Source organism: Mya arenaria, chromosome 5 (genome assembly GCF_026914265.1).
Source record: "Mya arenaria isolate MELC-2E11 chromosome 5, ASM2691426v1".
Classification (NCBI taxonomy): domain Eukaryota; kingdom Metazoa; phylum Mollusca; class Bivalvia; order Myida; family Myidae; genus Mya; species Mya arenaria.
This window is the reverse complement of record NC_069126.1, coordinates 7685810-7713751: the sequence shown is the minus strand read 5'-3', so window position 1 is coordinate 7713751 and position 27942 is coordinate 7685810. Positions and strand designations below refer to the sequence as shown.

General features: G+C 36.2%; 1 protein-coding gene and 1 long non-coding RNA gene across 2 annotated transcripts in view; both read left to right on the top strand.

Annotated features, from left to right (window-relative positions):
* Positions 1 to 7039, top strand: part of LOC128234423 (sushi, von Willebrand factor type A, EGF and pentraxin domain-containing protein 1-like) — a 35971-nt gene extending 28932 nt beyond the window's left edge. Inside the window, exons 31-37 of the mRNA XM_052948659.1 lie at positions 716 to 898; positions 1396 to 1572; positions 2461 to 2640; positions 2965 to 3141; positions 5215 to 5391; positions 5990 to 6169; positions 6924 to 7039. Of these exons, the coding sequence (XP_052804619.1) occupies positions 716 to 898; positions 1396 to 1572; positions 2461 to 2640; positions 2965 to 3141; positions 5215 to 5391; positions 5990 to 6169; positions 6924 to 7039 (1190 nt within the window). The remainder of the gene's footprint in view (positions 1 to 715; positions 899 to 1395; positions 1573 to 2460; positions 2641 to 2964; positions 3142 to 5214; positions 5392 to 5989; positions 6170 to 6923) is intronic.
* Positions 7040 to 12156: 5117 nt separating this feature from the next.
* On the top strand, positions 12157 to 13541 carry LOC128233980 (uncharacterized). The gene is made up of 3 exons (XR_008260831.1): positions 12157 to 12232; positions 12914 to 13090; positions 13415 to 13541. It is a non-coding gene; the product is annotated as an uncharacterized LOC128233980 (long non-coding RNA).
* Positions 13542 to 27942: the final 14401 nt, after the last annotated feature.

The window sequence follows — 27942 nt, the reverse complement described above, 5'->3', positions numbered from 1 at the left end:
GTTTATGGATACCTTTCAATGGATTGCATTTAGGGTCCCTAGGGTCAAGGTCACTGTTACTAAAAATAGAAAAACAGACACAGGCTGAAGTTCTTCTGTCAATCATTAAAAAACCTGGTTTCGTCGCATTGCGGTGTTTCTTGTTAACTCTTAAATAGACACTTATATTCAAAATCAGTACATACACATGTATAACAAACATCAATTTTGACTGATAAACCTTTAACTACTTACTAAATAATGCATTTATGGAAAATATTAATTATTGAAAAGAAGATTGTGACTGTGTATGTAATAGCAGAAAGCGCAAAAATAATAAATGATTGGTGAAACAAAAGATTTACTGTGATTTATTATAGTCTCATAAAGTAGAAATACCAGGTTTTATATGCATTTCTTTCAAATTAAACTCGGTATACTTCATAAGAACCATTGTTTTTGACATTAATTTATCCTTTTGGGAATATCAAAACAATATTATTAAATGTAGTAAATCGTTTTTGGGAGTAAGAGTGCATCTTTAAAGTAATTAAGTGATCTGATTTCCAATTTAGGTATCAATGGTATTAAACAAATGGTGTTGGTTGCAAAATATAAGGGTTAAGGAAACCTGAGAAACATTAGTTTTTTAGTTAGGCCTAGCGTAAATTTCTTCATATGAATTATATTGAGGTTATGCACACTATTATATGTTTCCCTGTTCTTTTTCTCGTAGATTGTGGAACTCCCACCATTAATTCCAACAGCAGTCTCACATTGACCTCTGGGACTACAACATACCTGAGTGTTGTCACATATACCTGTGATGAAGGCTTCTTTCGAACAGGTGGAAGTGTTTCACGCACTTGTCAGGATGGAGGGAGCTGGGATGGCTCTGCTATTACTTGCCAGATACATGGTATATAATATTTAATCTTCCCTTGCCAGATACATGTTACATAGTATTTGATCTTCACTCGCCAGATTTGCCGTATGTAATATCTTCAATGTCCTATTAAATGCACATGTTCTAATAGGGGTATTTTCATTGGTCCATTTTCTGATTCTGCGACATGTACAAAAATTGACTCCAAACTACAAAATAATGCAATTTGATTGATAAAAAGTCTTCAATCAGCCCCTGTTTTCGAGCACCTGCTCAGTAAGCTGATGTCATGCATATATGGTAAAACAATAACAGATTTCAAACCAATTTTTAGCCATTTTCTGATGGTATTACTGTGTGGTCAAAATTTGGTCTAGAACTGTGAGTGAGCAAATAGGTTGTTTTAAGAAGCCCTGGTTATCTGAATGTTTTTTAGTAAAATCTGAGTGTAAAATAAAGTTGTTTAAATAAGCAACCCTTTATTAATTTTGTTAAGTATACAAAGAGTTATTTTTAAATTTGTTTTTCAGACTGTAATACACCACCATCTGTATCCAATAGTAACTCCACCTACACATTGACGACCTATCAGGAGACAGTATCCTACACTTGTAACCGTGGTTACTATAGAAGCAGTGGAGATGAAGAGCTTACATGTGGATCAACGGGCAATTGGGAGGGAACCCAACCAACGTGTACCATTCATGGTAGGTGATGGATATTCCAAACAAGCGAAATAGGTTCTATTCTTCTACATGTGTTTATAATGACACTTTGAAACTTTTTGCGGTTTCACTCTCAAAATTCAGCTTCTTTGAGTACTGTTTTTACAGCTTTGAATAATGTACTTGCATGAGAATTAGTTTGTTAAAAGTCAAGCACATAATTAGTTGTTTAAGAAATGCAGACATTGGAAATTACATAATTTCAAAATAGTTGCACACTTCTGAAGGGCCTCTTTCTGCATTCTAGCGAACAATGAAATAGTGAGCTTACACATATTGAATAGTGTTATGTATTATGCTTTGAGCTGGCCCAGGGAAACTTGTGGAGGCTGACCACTGGTACATGCTATTTCTTTTTTTGTAATAGATATACTCCTATTCATATACATGTTCTTGATCGTCATAGATCATTGCAATGTAAAATAAATCTGACCTTGAAATCTTACCTTTAGGATGTAAACATTTAAAACTGAAAATGCCATTTATCTGATATTACAATATAGACTTAGAGGCAAAATATTTCCTTGAAAAATTAAAAGAGTTGTAAAAATTGCACTCTGGTTGCACCCAAGTCAAGTGTACTTCTACTACTGAAATTTGACCATTTTCATATATTCAAAAAGAACTGCTTTATGAAATATACTATTACTGTGTACACAAAGCCTGTCTAACCCACCAGCCCAGCTCTAGTAAAATTTGATCAGGTCCGTTGTAAAATAAATGTATCCAATGAACAATGGACAAGCGAACTGAAATTATGGAATTTGAATTTCAGTTTGGTTAAAGCTGGAAGTCGTTTAGGATTATGGCAGTTATTTTATAATATCCTTTTAGTAACCAGTTTGAGAAATATGAATCTTATCATTTCAGACTGTAATAGCCTCTCAAATATTATGAATGGGTCTGTTGACCTGTCCAATGGAACGCAGTATCTTGCCGTGGTTAGTTATGCATGTGACACGGGCTATTACATCAACAGAGACTATGTGCCGAGGGTTTGTCAGGACAATGGAACGTGGAGTGGCACAGAGCCAAACTGTACAATCTATGGTCAGTAGAATAACATCAAATCATGTTAAACACAATTCATTTAACAAAACTATACTAAAAAACAAAAAACTTAACTATAGCATTGTCCCACCATGTAGTGATTTAAGGGCTTTTTGACAGGCGCACGGCTTTATTTTAAATCTAATGCATTTGGGAAGGGCTTACACTATGTGGGTTAGGATTAATTAAGTAATTTCTTCAAGAATAAGAAACAATGGTCAATTCACTCCCTTAGGTTTACTTGTTCATGAAGAAATTACTTAATAAAGTCTAACCTTTACATGATTTAACAGAAACTTTCATTCAAATATACATGTCTTTTAGATTGTGGAACGCCGCCAGTGAATGCTAACAGTAGCTACCAGCTCCTGAATGGCACAACTTTTTACCAGGATATGGTAGGATACACCTGTGACCTGGGCTATTTTGGAGGAAACATTGTAAACAGTTGTGAAGATGGTGGGAACTGGGCTGGTTCACCGATCACATGTCAGATACATGGCAAGTAAAACAAAGAAAATACCCTTTCATTTTAACAGCATTTTAATAGCTTGTTTGTTGTTTTTTGTTAAATAAAAGAGAGATATTGTCATAGCCTTGGTATCAGCATTGGCATTGTGCAAAAATCTACACCTTTGCCATAATGTATGAAAACATTCGAGATATTTAAATGTTATTCATGTTGCAAAAATGAATATGCACATGTTAAGCAAGGGACTTACGTAGGGCATAAATAGTAATGCCCCTTGTTTGACTAAGAAAAAGAAGAACGGACAAGCAATGGAATTTGCTCTGCAACTCTTAAATATTTCAATATATATTTTTTGCATAGTTGCTTGAATGCATTATTGAACTGTTAAGACTGAGTGAATAACCAATTTATTTGTTTACATGTTGGAGATATCACTTTGAGAACCACACACCACAACCATCATCCACACACCACAATCATGAATCACATAGCACAAACTTGAACCACACACCACAATCATCAACCACACCCATAACAATCAACCACATACCACAACCATGAACCACACACAACAATCGTGAACCACAAAGCACAACCATCAACCAGACACCACAACCATCAACCACACACCACAACCATCAACCACACACAACAACCATGAATCACACACCACAACCATCAACGACACACCACAACCATCAACCACACCACAATTATAAACCACATAGCACAAACATGAACCAGACACCACAACCATCAACCAGACACCACAACCATCATCCACACACCACAATCATGAATCACATAGCACAAACTTGAACCACACACCACAATCATCAACCACACCCATAACAATCAACCACATACCACAACCATGAACCACACACAACAACCGTGAACCACAAAGCACAACCATCAACCAGACACCACAACCATCAACCACACACCACAACCATCAACCACACACAACAACCATGAATCACACACCACAACCATTAACGACACACCACAACCATCAACCACACCACAATTATAAACCACATAGCACAAACATGAACCAGACACCACAACCATCAACCACACACCATAACCATCAACCACACAAAACAACCATGAATCACACACCACAACCATCAACCACACACAACAACCATCAACCACACCACAATTAAATGCCACATAGCACAAACATGAACCAGACACCACAACCAACAACCACACACCACAACCATGAATTACACACCACAACCATCAACCACATGCAACAACCATCAACCACACCACAATTATGAACCAGTCACCACAACCAACAACCACACACCACAACCATGAACCACACACCACAATCAGGAACCACATACCATAATCATGAACCACACACCACATTGATTAAACACACAACCATACACCACAATCTTGAACAACAAATCACAACCATGAACCACAATACAACAACCATGAACCACATACAACAACCATGAACCACATACAACAACCATGAACCGCAATACAACAACCATGAACCACATACAACAACCATGAACCACATACAACAACCATGAACCACATACAACAACCATGAACCACATACAACGACCATGAACCACATACAACGACCATGAACAACATACAATGACCATGAACCACATACAACGACCATGAACCACATACAACGACCATGAACCACATACAACAACCATGAAGCACATACAACAACCATGAACCACAATACAACAACCATGAACCACAATACAACAACCATGAACCACATACAACAACCATGAACCACAATACAACAACCATGAAGCACATACAACAACCATACAACAACCATGAACCACAATACAACAACCATGAACCACATACAACAACCATGAACCACATACAACGACCATGAACCACATACAACGACTATGAACCACATACAACAACCATGAACCACATACAACAACCATGAACCACATACAACAACCATGAACCACAATACAACAACCATGAACCACATACAACAAACATGAAGCTAATTACACATCCATAAACCTCATAGTCATAACACTACCATTACCAAACCATGATGTTCATAATGTTTTTGTTTTTTTCAGACTGCAGTACACCACCATCTGTATTAAATGGTAACCCTGTCTACACATTGACGACCTATCAGGAGACAGTATCCTACACTTGTAACCGTGGTTACTTTAATAGCAGTGGAGATAAAGAGCTTACATGTGGATCCACCGGCAGTTGGGAGGGAACACATCCAGTTTGTACCATATATGGTGAGTATACAAATCATTTACCTTTTCTATATATATCATCAAAACCCCCAGTACTTTTTCGTTTACACTACACTAAAGGCTTATTTCTGACCTACTTCGGCCATTGGGGATTATCTGACAATGATTTATTATGTGCATTGTGAGTCATGACGGAAGTCAATGTTCTTTTTTAAAAAAGGACCAATAAACCATATGGTTATAGGTCTGTGATTATCAGGATCTTCTATGGCCGAGAGTTTAAGATAGGTTCATCCCAATGGGAGCCTCCAGTGTTTTTGTTATTTTAATTTTACAAATGCATACTTAAATTTACTTTTGCCCATGGGCAAGATGAGCAGATTTCTAGCGTGGCCAAATATTTTGATCTACTTATCTGAGATTGGAGAAATAGATTTCGGTTTATTTTTCACTTCAACCTTAATGTCTGAACCTTGATTCATATGTCGTATATTTGGGTGTATTGCTCAGAAAGTAAAGAAGTATTATGACAAACTGAATATTTATTTTGAGTATTAAAATGAAAATGTTTTTTGTCAACAGAAATATTTTTGATATACTGGGATGTCATTTAATTCTGTCCATATGTATATTTATCTAGACTGTGAAGACCTCTCGAACATAACGAACGGAATGGTAAACGTATCTGGAGGGACACAATATGGAGACAATGCGACTTACACTTGTACTACTGGTTACTTCATCAACAGTGGCTATGCACCCAGGGTCTGTGAGCATGGTGGATTATGGGGAGGCTCGGAGCCTAACTGCACCATTTATGGTAGGTTTTAGGGGTTTAGTGACCAGTTTTTCACATACTGAAACATGGTTATTAGAATGACATAGGTTGTTGTTCAGGCAGGCAGATGGGTGGCCAAGCGGTGAGGTGGATGGGTGGCGTCAAACTCATCTATGAAACTAAATAACTTTTGTAAGTGTTGACATATCTTGACCAAATTTCCTATATAGAAAGAGATAAAGGATACTTTTTCGTGAGATTGCCTTTGGGACCCTTAGGGTCAAGGTCAAGGTCACTGTTACTAAAAAAGAAAATGGTTTGAACTAAATCTGAATAACTTAAGTGAAGGCTGAGATATCTTGAAAAAACTTGGTATTTAGGAAGCGTTTATTGAGACCTTTCATTAGATTGTGTTCGGGGCCCCTGGGGTCAAGGTTACTGACACTAGAAATAAAAAAATGGTTGATACTGAATTACTTTAGTTAGGGTTGACATAGCTGGACCAAACTTCACACATAGGAAGAGATTATGGATATTTTTCATGGGATTGCATTTGGGGCCCCTAGGGTTAAGGTCAAAGGCACTGCTACTCAAAAATGAAAAAGGTTATTACTGAATAACTTTTGTTAGGGTTGACATATCTTAACCAAACTTTTTATTTAGGAGGAGTTTATTGAAACCTTTCATGGGATTGCATTTAAGGCTGCTGGGGTCAAGGTCACTGTTACTTAGACTAGAAAAATACAGTTGAAACCAAGTAACTCTTGTCAGGGTTGTCATATCTTGACTTAAGTAGGTATTAAAGAAGAGCTTATGGAGACCTTTCATGGGATTGCATTTGAGGCTGCTGGGGTCAAGATCAAAGTCACTGTTAGTAAAAATGGAAAGACTGTTGAAACTGAAAATCTTTAGTTACATGTAGGGTCGACATATCTTGGCCAAAATTGTTATGTAGGAAAAGTTTATGGAGGTCTTCGATGGGATCACATTTCGGGCCCTTAAGGTGAACGTCAAGGCTAGTGTTACTAAAGTAAGAAAAACAAAAGTTGAAAATGTCGAATCTCACAATAAATGAGGGCTGAGAACCTGGTTTTGTCGCATTGCTGCATTTCATGTTTTTTTTTTATTTTCTTCACTGGGCATAGCCCCAAAAAAATGATTTGGTAAAAGCTACATTCTTTTTAGCAGGTAGAGTAGGTAGGCTTTTTTTTTTTTTTATTAGGCTTATGTAAGAACGTTATTGTCATCATCGGGGAATGGTGTTAAAGTTATCTTCTGTTTAAAGCTTTTAAACTACATATTGAAACACACTGTTAAAATTATGAATATATTTTTTTTTACAAACAGACTATAATAACGGTAGATTTGACAACTATTATGTTGGTTATGGCGAGTTAAAGGGGACTTACTTGATTTTGTTAACAGAATTTTACAAAGAAATCTAAACAGGGGATTGTATGGTAGCCTTGGTATCAGTGGCATTCTTGTGAATTTTCCGTTAAGCAAAAGCTTAAAAGTCGCAATAATATGAACAATTTAAAAAACGTATTTATTTACATAAATTGGTACACATGCTAACAATGACTAGGTCCCATCATTATCTGGCTTAAATACTATCTTAAGTTATACCCCATAGTGAACATTAGAAAATGTGTGATGATTTTTATGCCCCCGAAGGTGGGCATATTAAAATCACACCGTCTGTCCGTCCGTCCGTCCGCACACACGAATGGGTATATATTGGGTACTAATTCCTTCATTACTTATAGAAGATCAAATTTGTTGGGTAGCCCTTGTTGGGTAGGGTAAGTTAGGGTTAGTATATTTTTATAATGGTAAAGTACCTAACAAAGGTCGATATGTGGGAATGTCCGTCCATCCGTCCGTATGTCCAGCTCAATAACTCGTGTCCGGGCTGTAACTTTCCCTTGTATGGACAGATTTTAAAATAACATGTCTTCCACATACCAAGACGACGTGTCACGTGCAAGACCTGTGTCCCTATCTCTAAGGTCAAGGTCACACTTGGGTGTTTATTCACAATGGAATGCTGCATATATAAGGACATAGAGTATAGGTTGTTGTGTCCAGGCTGTAACTTTCTCTTGTATGGACAGATTTTAAAATGACTTGCCACATGTGTTCAACATACCAAGATGACATGTCACGTGCAAGACCCTTGTCCCTACCTCTAAGTTCAAGGTCACACTTAGTGTTTATTCACAATGGAATGCTGCTTATAAGGACATAACAGTGTCGGTTGTCAACTATGGATGGTATTTTTTAACGAGGTTTTCAACGTAAACCAGGTTATTAGAATGAAATGAGGTTGTTGTTGGGCGGGCGGGCGGGCGGGCAGTTTCTGCCCAATAACTTTAGTTAGCATTGATATATATTGACCAAACTTGGTGTGTAAGTTGCTTATGTGAAGAGCTAGCTTGGGATTGCTTTTGAGTGGGGAGGGGCTAAGGTCAAGGTCACTATTACTTAAATTAGAAAAATGGTCAAGGTCACTGTTACTTAAAATAGAAAAATGGTTTCTGCCCAATAACTTTAGTTAGCATTGACAGATATTGATGAAACTTGGTGTGTAGGTAGCTTATGGGAAGCGCTAGCTTGGGATTGCTTTTGAGGGGGGGAGGGGCTAAGGTCAAGGTCACTTTTACTAAAAATAGAAAAATGATTTCTGCCCAATAACTTTAGTTAGGATTGATAGATATTGACGTAACATGGTGTGTAAGTTGCTTATGTGAAGAGCTAGCTTGGGATTGCTTTTGAGTAGGGAGGGGCTAAGGTCAAGGTCACTATTACTTAAAATAGAAAAATGGTCAAGGTCACTGTTACTTTTAATAGAAAAATGGTTTCTGTCCAATAACTTTAGTTAGCATTGACAGATATTGATGACACTTAGTGTGTAGGTAGCTTATGTGACGAGCTAGCTTGTTATTACTTTTGAGGGGGGTGGGGCTAAGGTCAAGGTCACCTGTTACTAAAAATAGAAAAATGGTTTCTGCCCAATAACTTTAGTTAAGATTGATAGATATTGACAAAAGATGGTGTATAAGTTGCTAATGTGAAGAGCTAGCTTGGGATTGCTTTTGAGTGGGGAGGGGCTAAGGTCAAGGTCACTATTACTTAAAATAGAAAAATGGTCAAGGTCACTGTTACTTAAAATAGAAAAATGGTTTCTGCCCAATAACTTTAGATAGCATTGACAGATATTGATGAAACTTGGTGTGTAAGTTGCTTATGTGAAGAGCTAGCTTGTTATTGCTTTTGAGTGGAAAGGGGCTAAGGTCAAGGTCACTATTACTTCAAATAGAAAAATGGTCAAGGTCACTGTTACTTAAAATAGAAAAATGGTTTCTGCCCAATAACTTTAGTTAGCATTGACAGATATTGATGAAACTTGGTATGTAGGTAGCTTATGTGAAGAGCTAGCTTGGGATTGGTTTGAGGGGGTGGAGCTAAGGTCAAGGTCGCCTGTTATTAAAAATAGAAAAATGATTTCTGCCCAATAACTTTAGTTAGCATTGACTGATATTGATGAAACTTGGTGTGTAAGTTGCTTATGTGAAGAGCTAGCTTGGGAACGCTTTTGAGGGGGGTGGGGCTAAGGTCAAGGTCACTGTTTCTAAAAATAGAAAAATGGTTTCTGCCCAATAACTTTAGTTAGCATTGACCGATATTGATGAAACTTGGTGTGTAAGTTGCTAATGTTTAGAGCTAGCTTGGGATAGCTTTTGAGTGGGGAGGGGCTAAGGTCAAGGTCACTATTACTAAAAATAGAAAAATGGTTTCCTCCCAATACATTTAGTTAGGATTGACAGGTATGGATGAAACTTGGTGTGTAGGTAGCATGTGAAGAGCTAGCTTGGGATTGCTTTTGAGTGGGGAGGGGCTACGGTCAATGTCACTGTTACTTGAAATAGAAAAATGTTTTTTGCCAAATAACTTTTGATAGCATTGATAGATATTGATTAAACTTGGTGTGTGGGTAGCTTATGTAAAGAGCTAGCTTGGGATTGCTTTTGAGGGGGGTGGGGCTAAGGTTAAGGTCACTGTCACTAAAAATAGAAAAATGGTGTCCGCCCAATAACTTTAGTTAGCATTAATTGATATTGATAAAACTTGGTGTGTAGGTAGCTCATGTACAGAGCTAGCTTGGAATTGCTTTTGAAGGGGGTGGAGCTAAGGTCAAGGTCACTGTTACTAAAAATAGAAAAATGGTTTCTGCCCAATAACTTTAGTTAGGTTGATAGATATTGATGAAACTTAGAGCGAAGGTAGCTTATGTGAAGAGCTAGCTTGGGAGGTAGGGTCAAGGTCACTGTTCCTAAAAATAGAAAAATGTTTTTCTGCCCAACAACTTAGTTAGAATTGATGGATTGTGATGAATCTAAGTGTGAATATAGCTTATATGAAGCTGCAGATTGAACTTGCTTTTGAGGGTGGGGAAGAAGGTCAAGGTACTTGATTTGTTGAGTGTCAGTTAAAAACTGACAACTGATTTTTTGAGAATATTTTACAAGGTAAGTTAATTTTTCTGTTGATTTATAGAAAAACAAAACTTTCTTACTTTATTGGGTAACAAGTTTATGCCTTAATCCAGCTTATGCTTTAGCAGAAGCGGCACTCTTGCAGCATTGGTGATGCAGTATTGATTAGAAATTTGATTGTAAGATCTTTTCTTAATTTCATTCTAACATTCAAGAAAACATTTTATTCAACAATCTCTGCAGGATCTGTGTATCATCAATGCTGGAAATAAGACTCTGCCTCCAATAGGCGGGTGCTGGAAACTAAACTACATATGCTTTCAAGTGTAGCATGTAGAATTTAGAATTTTTATTAATTAGCAAATGACATTTCCAATATATTAGCTTATTGGTATCACTCTCATTTTTCTCAGATAAATCTATGTGATTTTGTCAAAATTTGGCAATAATTAATTGGCTATAATTTCTGATTGCCCATAACAAAAACCTGGTTTCGTCGCATTGCGGCACTTCTAGTTTATGTTTAGAGGTAATTTAAAATAACTTGCCATATATGTATATGACATGTAAAGGCAAGATCAATTTTTCATGTACTGACCTTGTTCATAGGTCAATGTCACAATCGGGGGCATTTGTCACATACTGTGACAGCTCTTGTTTTTTATTGATTATGTTAGAGACATGTTCAGTTTGTACAATTAGCCATCCTTTTTTTACATTAAATTAGAATAAAAGCATGTAGATATTATTATTGAAAATGGTACATCATACTATATTTCCTTCATTAATTATTATAGATTGTCAAACTCCCACCTCAAATTCCAACAGCAGTTTCACATTGACCTCTGGGACCACAACATACTTGAGTGTTGTCACATATACCTGTGATGATGGCTTCTTCCAAACGGGTGGGAGTGTGTCTCGCACTTGCCAGGATGGAGGGAGCTGGGATGGTTCTGCTATTCTTTGCCAGATACATGGTATATAATATTCAATCTTCACATGTCGGTATGTAATATTGGCCAGATATTGGTATACAAAATTTGCCAGATACAAGGAATAAATATGTTTAATCCTCACTTGCCTGATTCATAGCATGTAATATTTGATCTTCTCCTGCCAGATACATGGTATATAATATTAAATTTTGATCTTGACACTTGCCAGATTCATGGTAGGTAATTGATTCTTGATAAAACTATAATTTAAATATCACTTGCCCAAATAATTGTATATCAATTGATGAAGTGACTTACCTGAGATACATGGTAAAAATCAATTGGTATGATGGGCTGGTGTCTGAAGTTAAAATTATGTCATCCTGGTCTCTTTGAAAGATGTTTATGAATGAACATAATATTGAGATTTAAGCCATTTTTCCATATAAATATCTCAGGTTAAGTCATTTATACTGAAAATCATACTTCAGATTGCAATGCACCAGATTCAGTTGCAAATGGTATTGCAAACTACACTTTGACTACCTATCAGGAGAAGGTATCCTACACTTGTAACCGTGGTTACTATAGAAGCAGTGGAGATGAAGAGCTTACATGCGGATCCACGGGAAGTTGGAATGGAACAGTTCCCACTTGTACCATTCATAGTGAGTTTTTATTGGTCCTTGCGATTCGAAGGATAACAAAATAAATGTTAACTCAAATTTAGATCATTTAAATTTGCTGTGTAAAGTGCACTAAATACTTTGCTGTATATATATATATGGGGTCAGTTTAGTTTTAGAGTTTAGCTCCTTGAAACGATTTCTTAATTAAATTAACTGAAAATAGTTTGATAAACATACTTAAAGAATATACAAGTTGTACGTATAATTCGATTCTGAGATAATATTTTAGATTGAAAGTAACAGAATATTGAAATGTATCCAAAGTGAAGAATCAAAGTGAGGGATAAGATATCCAGGTGCGATATTCTTGGCTTTTCTGGAGAGACCTCTTGGTCCTTTAACATGCATGATTGGCAAGCACCAATTCACAGAATACATTTTTCCTTGGTTGAACCAGTACTGTCTCAGTACATCATTTTCCTAGGACTACCCTTTTAATGCCAAGTGCTAAGCAAGGGAGCTACTAATATCTTATTTCAACTCCTTTTTACTTTGATGTGTTTGGGGTTTGAATGCACGATCTTCCACACACATGATCTACCACTTTGCTTTTGGGCGGTCAAGGCATGAATGCAAGACTGTAGTATGTTTTTCTATGTATTTTGGTTGTACAAGTTATTTCATTCTGTAGGCACCCCTATTGATATTTCTTTATTGTAGACTGTGGAGGACTGGATAACCCAAACTTCGGTGCCGTTGACATCAGTGGGGGTACACTGTTTGGAGCTCAGGCGGCCTACACATGTAACAACGGGTTCAAACTTGTCGGCCCTCATGTGATCACATGTGCTGCAGATGGAAACTGGGACCGAGGGCCACCAACTTGTATCATTTGGAGTAAATGATAAAAAAATTTCCTTGGATAATTTGAATTTGGGCCCTCAGGGCAGTATTCAATAGTGTTCTTATCTTTGCCCTTAGACATGCCTCAGTGATTCCATTCAGTTCATTGGCCAGTTATTTTTACAGTCCAATCAAAGCACTTGGATTCAAATTTGAAAATTAAGTCAAATCTATGGTGGTTATTGAATACTATAATATGGAGGAAAAGTATTACACATACAATCTGCAGTGTATGTTTGTATTTTGGAACACAATTTGCCTCTACAACTTAGAATGAATTAATATGTATTTCTTTCTATTCAATCTGTATTTTCACAGACTGTGAAGATCTGTCCTCCTTGGAGAATGGGCGGATATGGTACTCCAGCACAGAGTTTGATTCCAATGCCCGACATACATGTAATGTTGGGTATAACATGACGTCAGGGGATGCGATGAGAACGTGCCAGCACGGGGGTTCATGGAGTGGAAACAAACCTGTCTGCAGCATTCTGAGTAAACTGTTATCTAAGCTTTGTTATACCTTTATCTTGTCTATTATTTGAAGAAAGAAGTGGTATTGTCATACGCGGCCTTGATGGCATTGTCGTCAATGTTATTGTGCAAATTTTTTAACTTTTGCCAAAAATGAAATCATTTCCGGATGTTTAAAAAATACTTGGTTCACATGTTTCAAGAGAAAATTTGCAAATTTGTAAGAATGTCCATGACTCCGGTTTTAATAATTGTTAAATTATGTCCCTTGGTTGACTATAAAATAATGAGACAAGCTTTGGCGTGCCCTTGTGGGGCAAGTTTATTATAATGCAGTTTTTCTAAGACTTGGAGGGAAAGATCCCTTGCTCTCTATTTTAAGGGAAAATCATGTGTAAAAGTTATTTAGTTAGGGGATTTAGATTTTCAACAAATATTGGGAAAACTACATGTTTTAAAAGGAGTCTTCTTGGGATTTCTGGGAAAACGCTTCTTGGGATTTCGGGGAAAACCCAAATGAAACTACATAATGAAATGAAGAATTTGACTGAATTTATCTATTCACAGATTGTGGAACTCCTGCCTTTACGCCGGCAAACATTGTCGTACGTTATGTAAACAGCACGGAATTTGGAAACTTGGCTATGTTCGACTGTGACAGGGGATATGCTTTCCCGAGTTTGGCATCAACCTCATATACAATGATCTGTGGGCCTAATGGGACCTGGGTTGGTAGCTTGGCCTCACCAGAGTGTGTTTTTATTGGTGAGATATTTTAAATTATAATAAATTTCTATTGTTTGAATGGATAAGCCAGAGTTCATAAACTAGTTCTTAGCATCAAAATGTTTAACATGCCATGGTTTATAATATCTGGAATCAGAGCAAGCCCTGAAAGCATTATAGTTGTAAAAGGCTTGCAAGCTTGGGCTTATTTTGATCTCTGCTCTCAAAATAGAAGTCAAGGGCACTAGCCCTACAATGGGCACTTCCTCATGGCCTTTCAAAGCTAATATCAGCACTGGTTGCTACCTCGGAAATAATAATTATTATTATTAGTAGCAGTAGCAGTAGCAGTAGTAGCATTAGTAGTGGAAGTGGTAACAGAAGCAGTAGTAGTAGCATTAGTAGTGGTAGTAGTAGCATTAGTAGTGGTAGCAGTAGCAGTAGCAGTAGTAGTAGTAGTAGTAGTGGTAGTGGTAGCAGTAGTAGTAGTAGTAGCAATAGTAGTGGTAGTGGTAACAGTAGCAGTAGTAGTATCATTAGTAGTGGTAGCAGTAGCAGTAGCAGTAGAAGTAGTAGTAGCAGTAGCAGTAGTAGTGGTAGTAGTAGCAGTAGCAGTACTAGTAGAAGTAGCATTAATAGTGGTAGCAGTAGCAGTAGTAGCAGCAGCAGCTTGTAACTGATATAAGTCTTAAAAAACAGCAATAAATCTCTGTGTCCTTTACAATTCAGTAAAAATAAAATGAATGTAAAAATCTTAATGATAACACTTTCATTATCTATAAAATTGTTGCGTGTGTGCAATAACTATTATAAAAATGATCCAACCCTGATAAGGAGACGAAACATATGAAAACACAACCACATGAAAATATTTATATATTGTACACTTAAAAAGGTTGTAAAGGTGACCACAAGCCGGTTGAACTAGTAATGTATGTAGGAAAAGAAACAAGAAACACTGCGTTGATTGATAATGGGCATTTATTCAAAATGCCATAAAATAAAACCAAAGTCAACAAGAATAGGTTGACAAGTGTTACGTTATGTTTCCCGTAATACAATATCTGGGTGGGTAAACCGCCCCAGTTATGATAGACAGAGAAATACAAAGTTGTAAATAATGTAATATTATGACAGTACGGTACATGTATAAACAGGGAAATAATACATTTTGATGAAACACAAGTAATAATGAATCAAGTGATACAAAGTAAAATGTGCGGCACCCTAGACAGTCAAATTCCTTTTTCCAAGAGAAAAGGAGGTGGAGGAGATGGGTTGCCTCTATTGAGAGCTCTCAAACAAACGGTCGCAGACCGATATACCAGAGTGCTTATGCAAGCCATATTTTAAGTGGACTTTTTTGTTTTATTCCGTGTAGGCGAAATTTCACATTCTTCAAAAGGTTCCCAAAATGTAGTGCAAAAGGAAAACGTTACTTTTCAACACCAAGTCTTGCTGTATACAATATCAGTCAACACCAAGTCTTGCTGTATACAATATTAGTCAACACCAAGTCTTGCTGTATACAATATTAGTGAACACCAAGTCTTGCTGTATACAATATTAGTCAACACCAAGTCTTGCTGTATACAATATTAGTCAACACAAAGTCTTGCTGTATACAATATTAGTGAACACCAAGTCTTGCTGTATACAATATTAGTGAACACCAAGTCTTGCTGTATACAATATTAGTCAACACAAAGTCTTGCTGTATACAATATCAGTCAACACCAAGTCTTGCTGTATACAATATTAGTCAACACAAAGTCTTGCTGTATACAATATCAGTCAACACCAAGTCTTGCTGTATACAATATTAGTCAACACCAAGTCTTGCTGTATACAATATTAGTCAACACAAAGTCTTGCTGTATACAATATTAGTCAACACAAAGTCTTGCTGTATACAATATTAGTCAACACCAAGTCTTGCTGTATACAATATTAGTCAACACCAAGTCTTGCTGTATACAATATTAGTCAACACCAAGTCTTGCTGTATACAATATTAGTCAACACAAAGTCTTGCTGTATACAATATTAGTCAACACAAAGTCTTGCTGTATACAATATCAGTCAACACCAAGTCTTGCTGTATACAATATTAGTCAACACCAAGTCTTGCTGTATACAATATTAGTCAACACAAAGTCTTGCTGTATACAATATTAGTCAACACAAAGTCTTGCTGTATACAATATTAGTCAACACAAAGTCTTGCTGTATACAATATTAGTCAACACCAAGTCTTGCTGTATACAATATTAGTCAACACCAAGTCTTGCTGTATACAATATTAGTCAACACAAAGTCTTGCTGTATACAATATTAGTGAACACCAAGTCTTGCTGTATACAATATTAGTGAACACCAAGTCTTGCTGTATACAATATTAGTCAACACAAAGTCTTGCTGTATACAATATTAGTCAACACAAAGTCTTGCTGTATACAATATTAGTCAACACAAAGTCTTGCTGTATACAATATTAGTCAACACAAAGTCTTGCTGTATACAATATCAGTCAACACCAAGTCTTGCTGTATACAATATTAGTCAACACCAAGTCTTGCTGTATACAATATCAGTCAACACCAAGTCTTGCTGTATACAATATTAGTCAACACAAAGTCTTGCTGTATACAATATTAGTCAATACCAAGTCTTGCTGTATACAATATCAGTCAACACCAAGTCTTGCTGTATACAATATTAGTCAACACAAAGTCTTGCTGTATACAATATTAGTCAACACAAAGTCTTGCTGTATACAATATTAGTCAACACAAAGTCTTGCTGTAAACAATATCTATTAGTCAACACCATGACTACTGTCTACTGACAGATTGTGGTACACCGTCACCTCCTGCCAGTGGCGATGTAGATACTAGCTCAGGAACTGGACTTGGCAACATGGCGGCCTATACATGTGATGTGGGCTATTATGTGGATGGGGATAATGCTAGAAGTTGCCTTGGAAATGGATCCTGGGAAGGAGTTGCCCCTACCTGTAAACTATATGGCAAGTATCTGTATACTGGAAATTAGGACATTGATAAGCTGTGACTTGCCATGTGACCTAAATCAATCTTATGGTCATACATCATTGGCTTCATTTACTATATTGGTCAGTTATTTATAACAAGTAATCTGATTAGCTATATCATTCTTCGATCGAATTAAGACCAATATTAAATACCAGCCCATATGTGTTTGTTTTATTTTATCAATAGTCACAGTTGATTGCCAATGTCTTTCAAAGAGGTTAATCTACAAATATAAAAATTATATCATTGAGGCCTTACAAAGTGTGCTGCAAATATAATCAAGGCACTTATGCATCTAACAGCGGGGTTTTTGACGGACCATGGCCATTCCTAGCTGCAGCGTCTTGATGATTCCATGTTGTAATAATGTTACTGAATAAGGATCAGCAATTAATAACTTCAGGAAATGCAATCACTGGGAAATTTGCATTTTTTTGCATTTAATTGAAATCATAACCAAAATTAGCTGAAAACATGTTTATTAAATAAATTGCAGGATGTACAGGTTCTTTCTGAACAACTAAATTTAGCTGCCCCACAAAAAAAACATGTGTTTTATCCTGGGTTAAATTCCTTAAACAAAACATGAGTAAACCATTAAGTGGTTTATATTTGCATTGGAAACAGAACTCATATTTTTAACTTGCATCATGAAATCTTCTGCTTCTCGAAAACTCATCTAGATTGTTTTACTTACAGACTGTTTTAGTCCAACACCACCTCGGTTTGGTAGTGTTGAATTTACCACGACAACTTACCAGTCCATAGCCAATTACTCGTGCAATTTTGGGTATGAACTCCCTCCCACAACACCGTCGTTAAAACTTTGCCTAGATGGGGGACAATGGAGCGGCGTGGAGGTCACATGTGTTCCTAATTTGGGTATGTAATGTAGTAAAATTTATTTTTCATTGCAAAATATAATTATTACAATTGAATAAGTCATGCTAAATCAGCATGAATTTTCGCTTCATAGCATTTTTAATGCTTCTGTTTTTCAAATATTTTTTGGTAGTTTTCCAAACAATTGAGATCTGTTCTATTGTGAGTTATGTTATAAGATGAAATTGGAAGCATTGATGCAAAAATCAGCTGATTCTGAGATAAAAAATAAATAAGTTGTCAAATTGATCATCTGTGAGAGTGCAGCTTAAAATTGCCAGCCTCGGTGTTGTCATTGTCATCATAGTGCAGAAACTTTTACATATGATACTTAAGTGACAATATGCACATGTGAAACATGGTCAATAACTCTTAGTGTATTAATTGTCAAGGTATGCCTCTTGATAGTTTGAAATGTCATGCAAAAGCTTTGACTTGGTCTTAAATTAATAACCAAGGTATTTGCATGAGTTTTAGTACACGTGTTACATAAGTGACATTATACTTATGTGTATGAAGCCCAAAATGTCTTGTTTTAATAATAATCATTTTTTGCACCTTTTTCAACGGCATGATTCATTGAACATAACATTCATTTGAAAATTCTATCACATGAAAATACATGTTTTTAAATGAAACTAGTCAATATTTAGTATTGCTGTATACAATATACAATATGGTGCTATGCTCTTGTTTAAATTTTTAGGGCCCATACATATTTCTTAAGTTGTCTATAACTAATTGCTTTGCCCGTTTTTCAGATTGTGGATTCCATTACCAGGATATCGTTATAGCTTTGCCAATATCACCATTGGTAACGAGGCAATATTTTGATGATCTGAAAGAACTTGCAAAGACCATGGTTTATCGTTCTGATATTGAAAGTGGCTCAACACAGATTGACCTGTTAGTCCTCAACCACGAAACAAATGCATCAGACATATTTGATTCAAATCAATTTTCAAACAGACATGATTTCATCCAAGCAATCGATGGCCTTAATTTCACACCATCTGAAGTTAATCCTAATTTAGGCTTAGTATTTATGGATGTGGGACGAGTCTTTAACAGAATTGGTAGAACTAATGCGAGTCGATATGCCTATGTTCTGACAGACAACGCAACGGACATAAACCGAAACACAGAGGTCATAGCCAATATTATTCTGCGGACCAGTCAAAGTATTCATTTGGATACACTCTGTGTCGGAGAGAACACAACCTGTTTGTCAGGTTTTGCTCATAAAATTCCTTCCTATGCGGATATTAAAGAGTTTGCCAACAAGCTCTTCAAGAAACCAATCTGCGGTAAGAAATTGTTATTGAGGCAATACTTTTAAATGATGTTACGTGATTGAGTTAATGATTTGGTATTATTAAGTATCATATCAAAGTTATACTTTCACAACCTCGCTTATATATAACAGTTAGAACATATTAAGTAAAATCTTAATGATTAAGAAGGATGGAGCAAACAAAGTGAGCTAGTCTGTCTTAGTCAGCAAGATTTTATCAAAGTTATAGTTAAATGAATAAAAATCTTAATGATAAAGAATGGGCAGGTGAGCATAGATAACTTAGAATAAAACCTCTATGGCTGCCTCATGGAAAACACAAATCAGAAGCTGGGAGTGTGCATCTGATGATTTCCAGTAGGCAGACCTTTGAACACTCACTAAAGTTGAAGTTCTTAATGATAAAGTCTCATACTTTATGATCTGCAATTTCATTGGCTGAAATAGTAGGTTGTATTCTAATATATTCTGTCTTAGATTATAAGATGTTTTCAGCTGACTAAATAATGACATCATGTCTTTTAAGTTGGAAAACAGAAAATTCTTAAGGATTAAGTATGGTTCTTATAAAAGTTCATTTAATTAGCTGGAAAACGTAGGTTATAATCTAAGGTAAGTTTTTATATCGATAGCTCAATGCTACTTTGTTATGACGGCAAGAATTAATGAAATATAAGAAAAAGAGCTTGAATAAAATTAAAGGGACTAGACACCAGATGATACAATTTGAAAGAAAATTAAGAAAATTGTCAAAAACTTGCTTAAAATAGACATCTTTGTAAAAAAACGGAATTGTTGCATACTATAAACTGGAAAACCATTACACAGTATTTTTAAACAGGTACACTCAGGTGAGACACAAACAAAATTTTAATCATGTTAAATGGTGTTATATCAGCCTCATACAAGCACATTCGGACACCTCTAGACTTGTTTTGTGGAAATAATGTAGTTGCTGATTTTTGGACTTGTTTAGTTTGTAACTTTGTGTCTAGTCCCTTTAAATTATGACAGAACTAAAGCTATAAATAGCTTGTGTTCTTTTCTGTCAGATTGTGGTGGTCTTTCCCGCCCTGATAATGGACATGGTGCTATAACGGGGACGTTCTATGGGGATGAAGCAAGGTTCACGTGTCTGGAAGGTTACCGGCTTGTGGGACGTGAGGCATTGTCATGCCAGCTGTATGGAAATTGGAGCGCTGAACCGCCCGTCTGTGAACTTATATGTAAGTATGTTTGATCTCTGCAAGAATATCTTAACGAGCATGATGTTTCACTTTCATAATGTATTCCCATAGCTGTCTTATTGGACTAAAGGTACTGCTAATTGATATGTATCGTCAATGTCCAAAAGCTTTAACTTTATATACGGACTAGTTTATTTCCTTGCAATTTCACATGAATGAATAAAAAATAGGAGAAATTAACATTTTCAAGTTTTACTCCATTTCTTTTTAACAGCTGGTCCAAACATATCTGATCCCACAGTTATTCGACTTCCAGTGGAACATGATTTTGGTGAGTATTTAACTGTAACATATATATTGACATTGCCTAGTCCTTTGTCTGGATCCTAATGTATAAAACGAAAAGAGTTATTATGTCATTGTTTACTGGGTATTCCAATATTGTGCTTTGATTGGAGTAGCGCTCAGAGTGGTGTAGTGCACCCTCATTTAACCAATGATACCCAATGTTACAAAAATCAGCTATTCTTTTAAATAAGCATATGGTGTTGGTTACATTTCTGTAAGAATGAATACTTAATTGCAAAAGATACTGCTAATTTTTAGTCATAATGAAAATGATTTAAAATGTAAATAAAAGCATTTATTTCATTTTTTTTCCCCATTTATTCTGTAAGAACGCAATAGGGCAAGTGTGGTAATGACCAAGAAGCTGTTAGGGCACTAAATGGAATTTAGTCCCATGATCAAAACAAAAAACATATGATTTATGTAAAGTTAAAAACAAATTAACCTTTATATTTTTTAAATTATTAGCTACGTAGTCACAAATTCCCTAATGAAAAAAGGCGCCAAAATATTGCTAATATTTTTGATCTCTATGTAAATCAAAAGCTTTTTTGTTTTGAACTTTAAAGTCAAATGAGTTATTAACACGATAATGCATTATTTCTTTTTTTATCAACCTATATTGTGCGCCTTTAAGAAATTTTGTTGATATAAAAAGTTGATGAAAACAAAATATACATGGTTATAGATTTTCTCTTTTCTTTCAGAATGTGGATTTCATAACCATGATTTTGTAATGGCTATACCAATAACAAGGAATTTATCAGCTGAACAGTTTAATATAATGAAGACATTTGCTAAAACTTTACTTAATAACACAGACCTAACAGTTAGGACTCGGGCTGGAATGTTTATTTATACGAACCAAGTACAAACCTCCATGACGATAAACTTGAATGATTTCAACAGTAAACGAGAATTTATGCGTGCTCTTGACATTATCCCATTTATCGGGACGTCAGAAGATACATCGGCAGAGCAAGCTTTGGTGCAGCTTAAGAGGATGCTGGACGAAGCTTCAACCCGGGTAAATGTGACAAAATATGCTTTCCTTGGCGTGAACCCTCAAGTGAATATGCCCAGTAATGCCTTCGTTGAAAATCTGTTCAATGGCTCGGACATTCATCTAGATGTTCTGGCGGTTGGATTTGATGATGCCGCTCTGGCTTCCTATATTCCATTCAACGATACAAGCCATGTATGGAGTGTGCCAAGTTTTGATGCCCTAGAAAGCATTGTAATTCCATCTATGTTCAAGAATTCCAAATGTGGTAAGTTTGCTGCTGTAATAAATAATTCTACTTATTAAAAGATTAAAGATAAAATATTTAGACTTACCACAATTATTACAATTGTTTTGATATACCAAAAAGGATGGAAAAATATCAAAAACAGTGGTTTTTATGAAAGATGCAAAGTTTAATTTGAAAGAAAGGTGCAGAAAACATGGTATTTCTACATTATGAGACAATAGTTTAGCACAGTAAATCTTTTAGCACTCGCCAATCATTTAATATTTCTGTGCATTCAGCTATTAAATACATGGTTACAATATAGTAATCAGTTATTAAATATTTTGCATAAATGCATTATTTAGTAAGTAGTGTATTGATTTATCACTCAAAATTTATGTTTGTTATACAAGCGTATGTATTGATATTGAATAAGAGTGTTACTTTAATTGGTAACGAAGCACAGGCGTGATGATGGAATATAATCGTGTAATGTTGATGATGGGCACCCAACATCATAAACAAATTTTTTTTATTGAACTTTTATCATTTTACTTAAAACCTTATTTGTCAACTTCAAATACCTTTTTTTCAGTAATGTATATTTTTATCCAAATTGGTACTATGATTATATAATTGATTTTTATATTTATTTTTTATGCCCCCTTTTGAAAAAAGTGGGGTATATTGTTTTGCACATGTCGGTCGGTCGGTCGGTCGGTCGGTCGGTCTGTCTGTCTGTCGGTCGGTCGGAATACCAAATGGTTTCCGATCAATAACTTGAGAACGCTTTGACCGAGGGACCTCATACTTGGTATGTGTATTGGTCATCACCAGCAGATGAACCCTATTGATTTTGAGGTCAGTGGGTCAAAGGTCAAGGTCAGTGTGACCTTTACATGAAAAACGGTTTCCGATCAATAACTTGAGAACGCTTTGACCCAGGAACCTCATACTTGGTAGGTGTATTGGTCATGACCAGCAGATGAACCCTATTGATTTTGAGGTCAGTGGGTCAAAGGTCAAGGTCAGTGTGACCTTAACATGAAAAACGGTTTCCGATCAATAACTTGAGAACGCTTTGACCCAGGGACCTCATACTAGGTAGGCTTATTGGTCATGACCAGCAGATGAACCCTATTGATTTTGAGGTCAGTGGGTCAAAGGTCAAGGTCAGTGTGACTGTAAGCTGAAAAAAGGTTTTCTGATTGTCCATATTTTATTTAAGTGTCCAAATCCTACTAACAATTTGGCTCCCAAGGGGGCATAAATGTTTCACTAACATCTCTTGTTTAAATCCATTATTTTGTCATTCAATATGTTAGTCAGAAGATTTTCTAGTTAACAAATATTACTTAACCAAAAATGGGTAAAATTGAATCACATTATAAAAATATAAAGAGTTGAGTTTCAAAACATTTCCATTATTTGTTTGTTTTTTGCACAAGGGCACTAACCTGTTTGTTTTTGCACAAGGGCACTAACCTGTTTGTTTTTGCACAAGGGCACTAACCTGTTTGTTTTTGCACAAGGGCACTAACCTGTTTGTTTTTGCACAAGGGCACTAACCTGTTTGTTTTTGCACAAGGGCACTAACCTCTTTGTTTTTACACAAGGCGCTAACCTGTTTGTTTTTGCACAAGGGCACTAACCTGTTTGTTTTTGCACAAGGGCACTAACCTCTTTGTTTTTGCACAAGGGCACTATAACCTGTTTGTTTTTGCACAAGGGAACTAACCTGTTTGTTTTTGCACAAGGGCACTAACCTGTTTGTTTTGCACAAGGGCACTAACCTGTTTGTTTTTGCACAAGGGCACTAACCTGTTTGTTTTTGCACAAGGGCACTAACCTGTTTGTTTTTGCACAAGGGCACTAACCTGTTTGTTTTTGCACAAGGGCACTAACCTCTTTGTTTTTGCACAAGGGCACTAACCTCTTTGTTTTTGCACTAAGGGCACTAACCTGTTTGTTTTTGCACAAGGGCACTAACCTGTTTGTTTTTGCACAAGGGCACTAACCTGTTTGTTTTTGCACAAGGGCACTAACCTGTTTGTTTTTGCACAAGGGCACTAACCTGTTTGTTTTTGCACAAGGGCACTAACCTGTTTGTTTTTGCACAAGGGCACTAACCTGTTTGTTTTTGCACAAGGGCACTAACCTCTTTGTTTTTGCACAAGGGCACTAACCTCTTTGTTTTTGCACTAAGGGCACTAACCTCTTTGTTTTTGCACAAGGGCACTAACCTCTTTGTTTTTGCACAAGGGCACCAACCTGTTTGTTTTTGCACAAGGGCACTAACTTCTTTGTTTTTGCACAAGGGCACTAACCTCTTTGTTTTTGCACTAAGGGCACTAACCTCTTTGTTTTTGCACCAGGGGCACTAACTCTACTGTATTAATTTCAGATTGTGGCATGCCAACAACTCCAGTCCATGGGAACAAGGTGGTGACAGGAACATTTTACATGGACACAGCAACATTTGGCTGTGATAGATGGTATGAGTTGGAGGGGCCTCGCGTAATTACCTGTGGACATACTGGTACATGGAACGATAGTGTCCCAACTTGTGTACTTCAATGTAAGTTGATTACATGTTATTTAAACAAGCATATATTGCCTTAATTTTATCTTAAAGCTGCACTCTCACATATTGAACATTTTGACAACTTTTTTTTGTCCTGAAACAAGCCAATTTTTGCGAAAATCCATGGAAACCAGTTATATAAGACTGCTGACAAAAAATAAGAACGCAGATTTTTAAGTTGAAAAATTGATGTGTTATGCATTTTTATGCCCCCGAAGGTGGGCATATTAAAATCGCACCGTCCGTCCGTCCGGCTCTGTAACTTTCCCTTGTATGGACAGATTTTAAAATAACTTGCCAAATGCGTTCCACATACCAAGACGACGTGTCGCGTGCAAGACCCGTGTCCCTACCTCAAAGGTCAAGGTCACACTTAGTGTTTATTCACAATGGAGTGCTGCATATAAGGACATAGAGTATAGGTTGTCGTGTCCGGGCTGTAACTTTCACTTGTATGGACAGATTTTTAAATAACTTGCCACATGTGTTCCACATACCAAGACGACGTGTCGCGTGCAAGACCCGTGTCCCTACCTTTAAGGTCAAGGTCACACTTAGTGTTTATTCACAATGGAGAGCTGCATAATAAGGACATAGAGTAAAGGTTGTCGTGTCCGGGCTGTAACTTTCTCTTGTATGGACAGATTTTAAAATAACTTGCTACATGTGTTCCACATACCAAGACGACGTGTCGCGTGCAAGACCGGTGTCCCTACCTCAAAGGTCAAAGTCACACATAGTGTTTATTCACAATGGAGTGCTGCATATAAGGACATAGAGTATAGGTTGTCGTGTCAGGGCTGTTACTTTCCCTTGTATGGACAGATTTTAAAATCACTTGCTACATGTGTTCCACATACGAAGACGACGTGTCGTGTGCAAGACCCATGTCCCTACCTCTAAGGTGAAAGATACACTAAGTGTTAATTCACAAGGGAATTCTGAATATAAGGACATAACAGTGTAGGTTGTCAAGTATGGGTGGTATTTTTTATGTTCAGAGGCAATTTAAAATAACTTGCCATATGTATTTGACACGTAAAGGCAAGATCAACTTTTCATGTACTGACCTTGTTCGTAGGTCAATGTCACATTCGGGGGCATTCGTCACATACTGTGACAGCTCTTGTTCTTAAACTGTTAGTAACGTTATAAGCCATAAAACATTAATTTTCGAACGGAAATATGAAAATCTGCAATCTGATCTTTTGTCAGCAATCTTTTATCTTTGGTTTACAGATATTTTGGCAAAAATTTGCTCCTTCCTAAAGACAAAAAATAAAAAAGTTGTAAAAATGGTATATCAGTGAGAGTGTGGCCTTATGATGAATGACACAATGGTAACGAGCTTTATGGATTCTCCAAGATTGCATCAGAATGCTCATACTGCATGAAATCACGGTGAATGATAACTGATCCAGAAATGATATTTAGGTTGATATATGTTTTAGAGTACAGGGCCCTGCTTCAATAAGGATTGTTAGGCTGAAGATCATTAAGTTCCAGGCAATAACACCATTTTTGGCATAAACTGCCTATAAATAAAAATAAAAGAGCTTTTATTAAAAAGATTCTGCCAATAGCATTACAGGTGTTTCTCTGCGTACTCTTAAGTAGCATGAGGATTATGACTCAGATGTCTTATTGAAACAGTCCCTAAAATATAACTGGAAATGTCAGTCTTTATTCATGTATTTAGCATTAGCAACATTCATAGTTGTGTACCTTGCTATTGTAAGTTTCAGTAAAGGTATAAATGATAGGGTATTACAAGTTGTTGTTCAACTATTACTCATTCTGTTGTTCAACTGTTTCTCTTTCTTTTGTTCAACTTCTTTTCAATCTGTTGCTCAATTGTTGTTCAACTGTTTTCTCATTCTGTTGTTCAACTGTTTTCCATTCTGTTGTCCAACTGTTGTTCAACTGTTTCTCTTTCTGTTGTTCAACTATTGTTCAATTGTTCTCCAACTGTTTCTCATTCTGTTGTTTAATATATCTGTGTCTCATTCTGTTTCTTATTTTGTTGTTTCTCATCTGTTGTTCAACTGTTTCTCATCTGTTGTTCAGCTGTTGTTCAACCGTTTCTTATTCCATTGTTCAACTGTTTCTCATTCTGTTGTTTATCTGTGTCTCATTTTGTTTCTCATTCTGTTTCTTATTATGTTATTCAACTGTGTCTTATTCTGTTGTTCAACTGTTGTTCAGCTGTTGCTCAACTGTGTCTCATTCTGTGTCTCATTCTGTTTCTCATTTTGTGTCTCATTCTGTTTTTCATTCTGTTTCTCATTCATTTGTTCAACTGTGTCTCATTCTGTTGTTCAGCTGTTGCTCAACAGTGTCTCTTTCTGTTGTTCAACTTTTTCTCATTTTGTTGTTTATCTGTTTCTCATTCTGTTGTTTATCTGTTGTTCGGCTGTTGTTCAACTGTTTTCATTCTATTGTTTATCTGTTTTTAAGTCTGTTGGTCAGCTGTTGTTCAACTGTGTCTCATTCTGTTGTTTATCTGTTTCTCATTCTGTTGTTCAGCTGTTGTTCAACTGTGTTTTATTCTGTTGTTTATCTGTTTCTCATTCTGCCGTTCAGCTGTTGTTCAACTGTGTCTCATTCTGTTGTTTATTTGTTTCTCATTTTGTCGTTCAATTGTTTATCATTCTGTTTTCAGTGACTCCTACAGCAGAGCCAGTGGCCCACATATATGGTACATTTTAACCTCCTCTTTTATTCAATTCAAGAAAATCAAGCTATTCTGTATTCATAATAACTTTCTTAGTTGCTGATCTAATGATCATGTCATTGATGTAAGTTATTTTGTTTTGAAAAATGCTTTTATTTTGCAGACTGTGGACTACAGGATATTGATATGATTATTGCCATTGCTGTATCACCTCTGTACAATGAAGCTAATTTCAACAGTGTGAAAGAAGCTGTCATGGAAGTCGTTAGAAGATCAGACATTGATACGAGATCTGCTCAGCTTGGACTTTTTGTGTTTAATGAAGACATTATTTCAACATCTGTTTTAAATCTAAATGACTTTGATAGCAGACTTGAGTTTTTAAGAGCTTT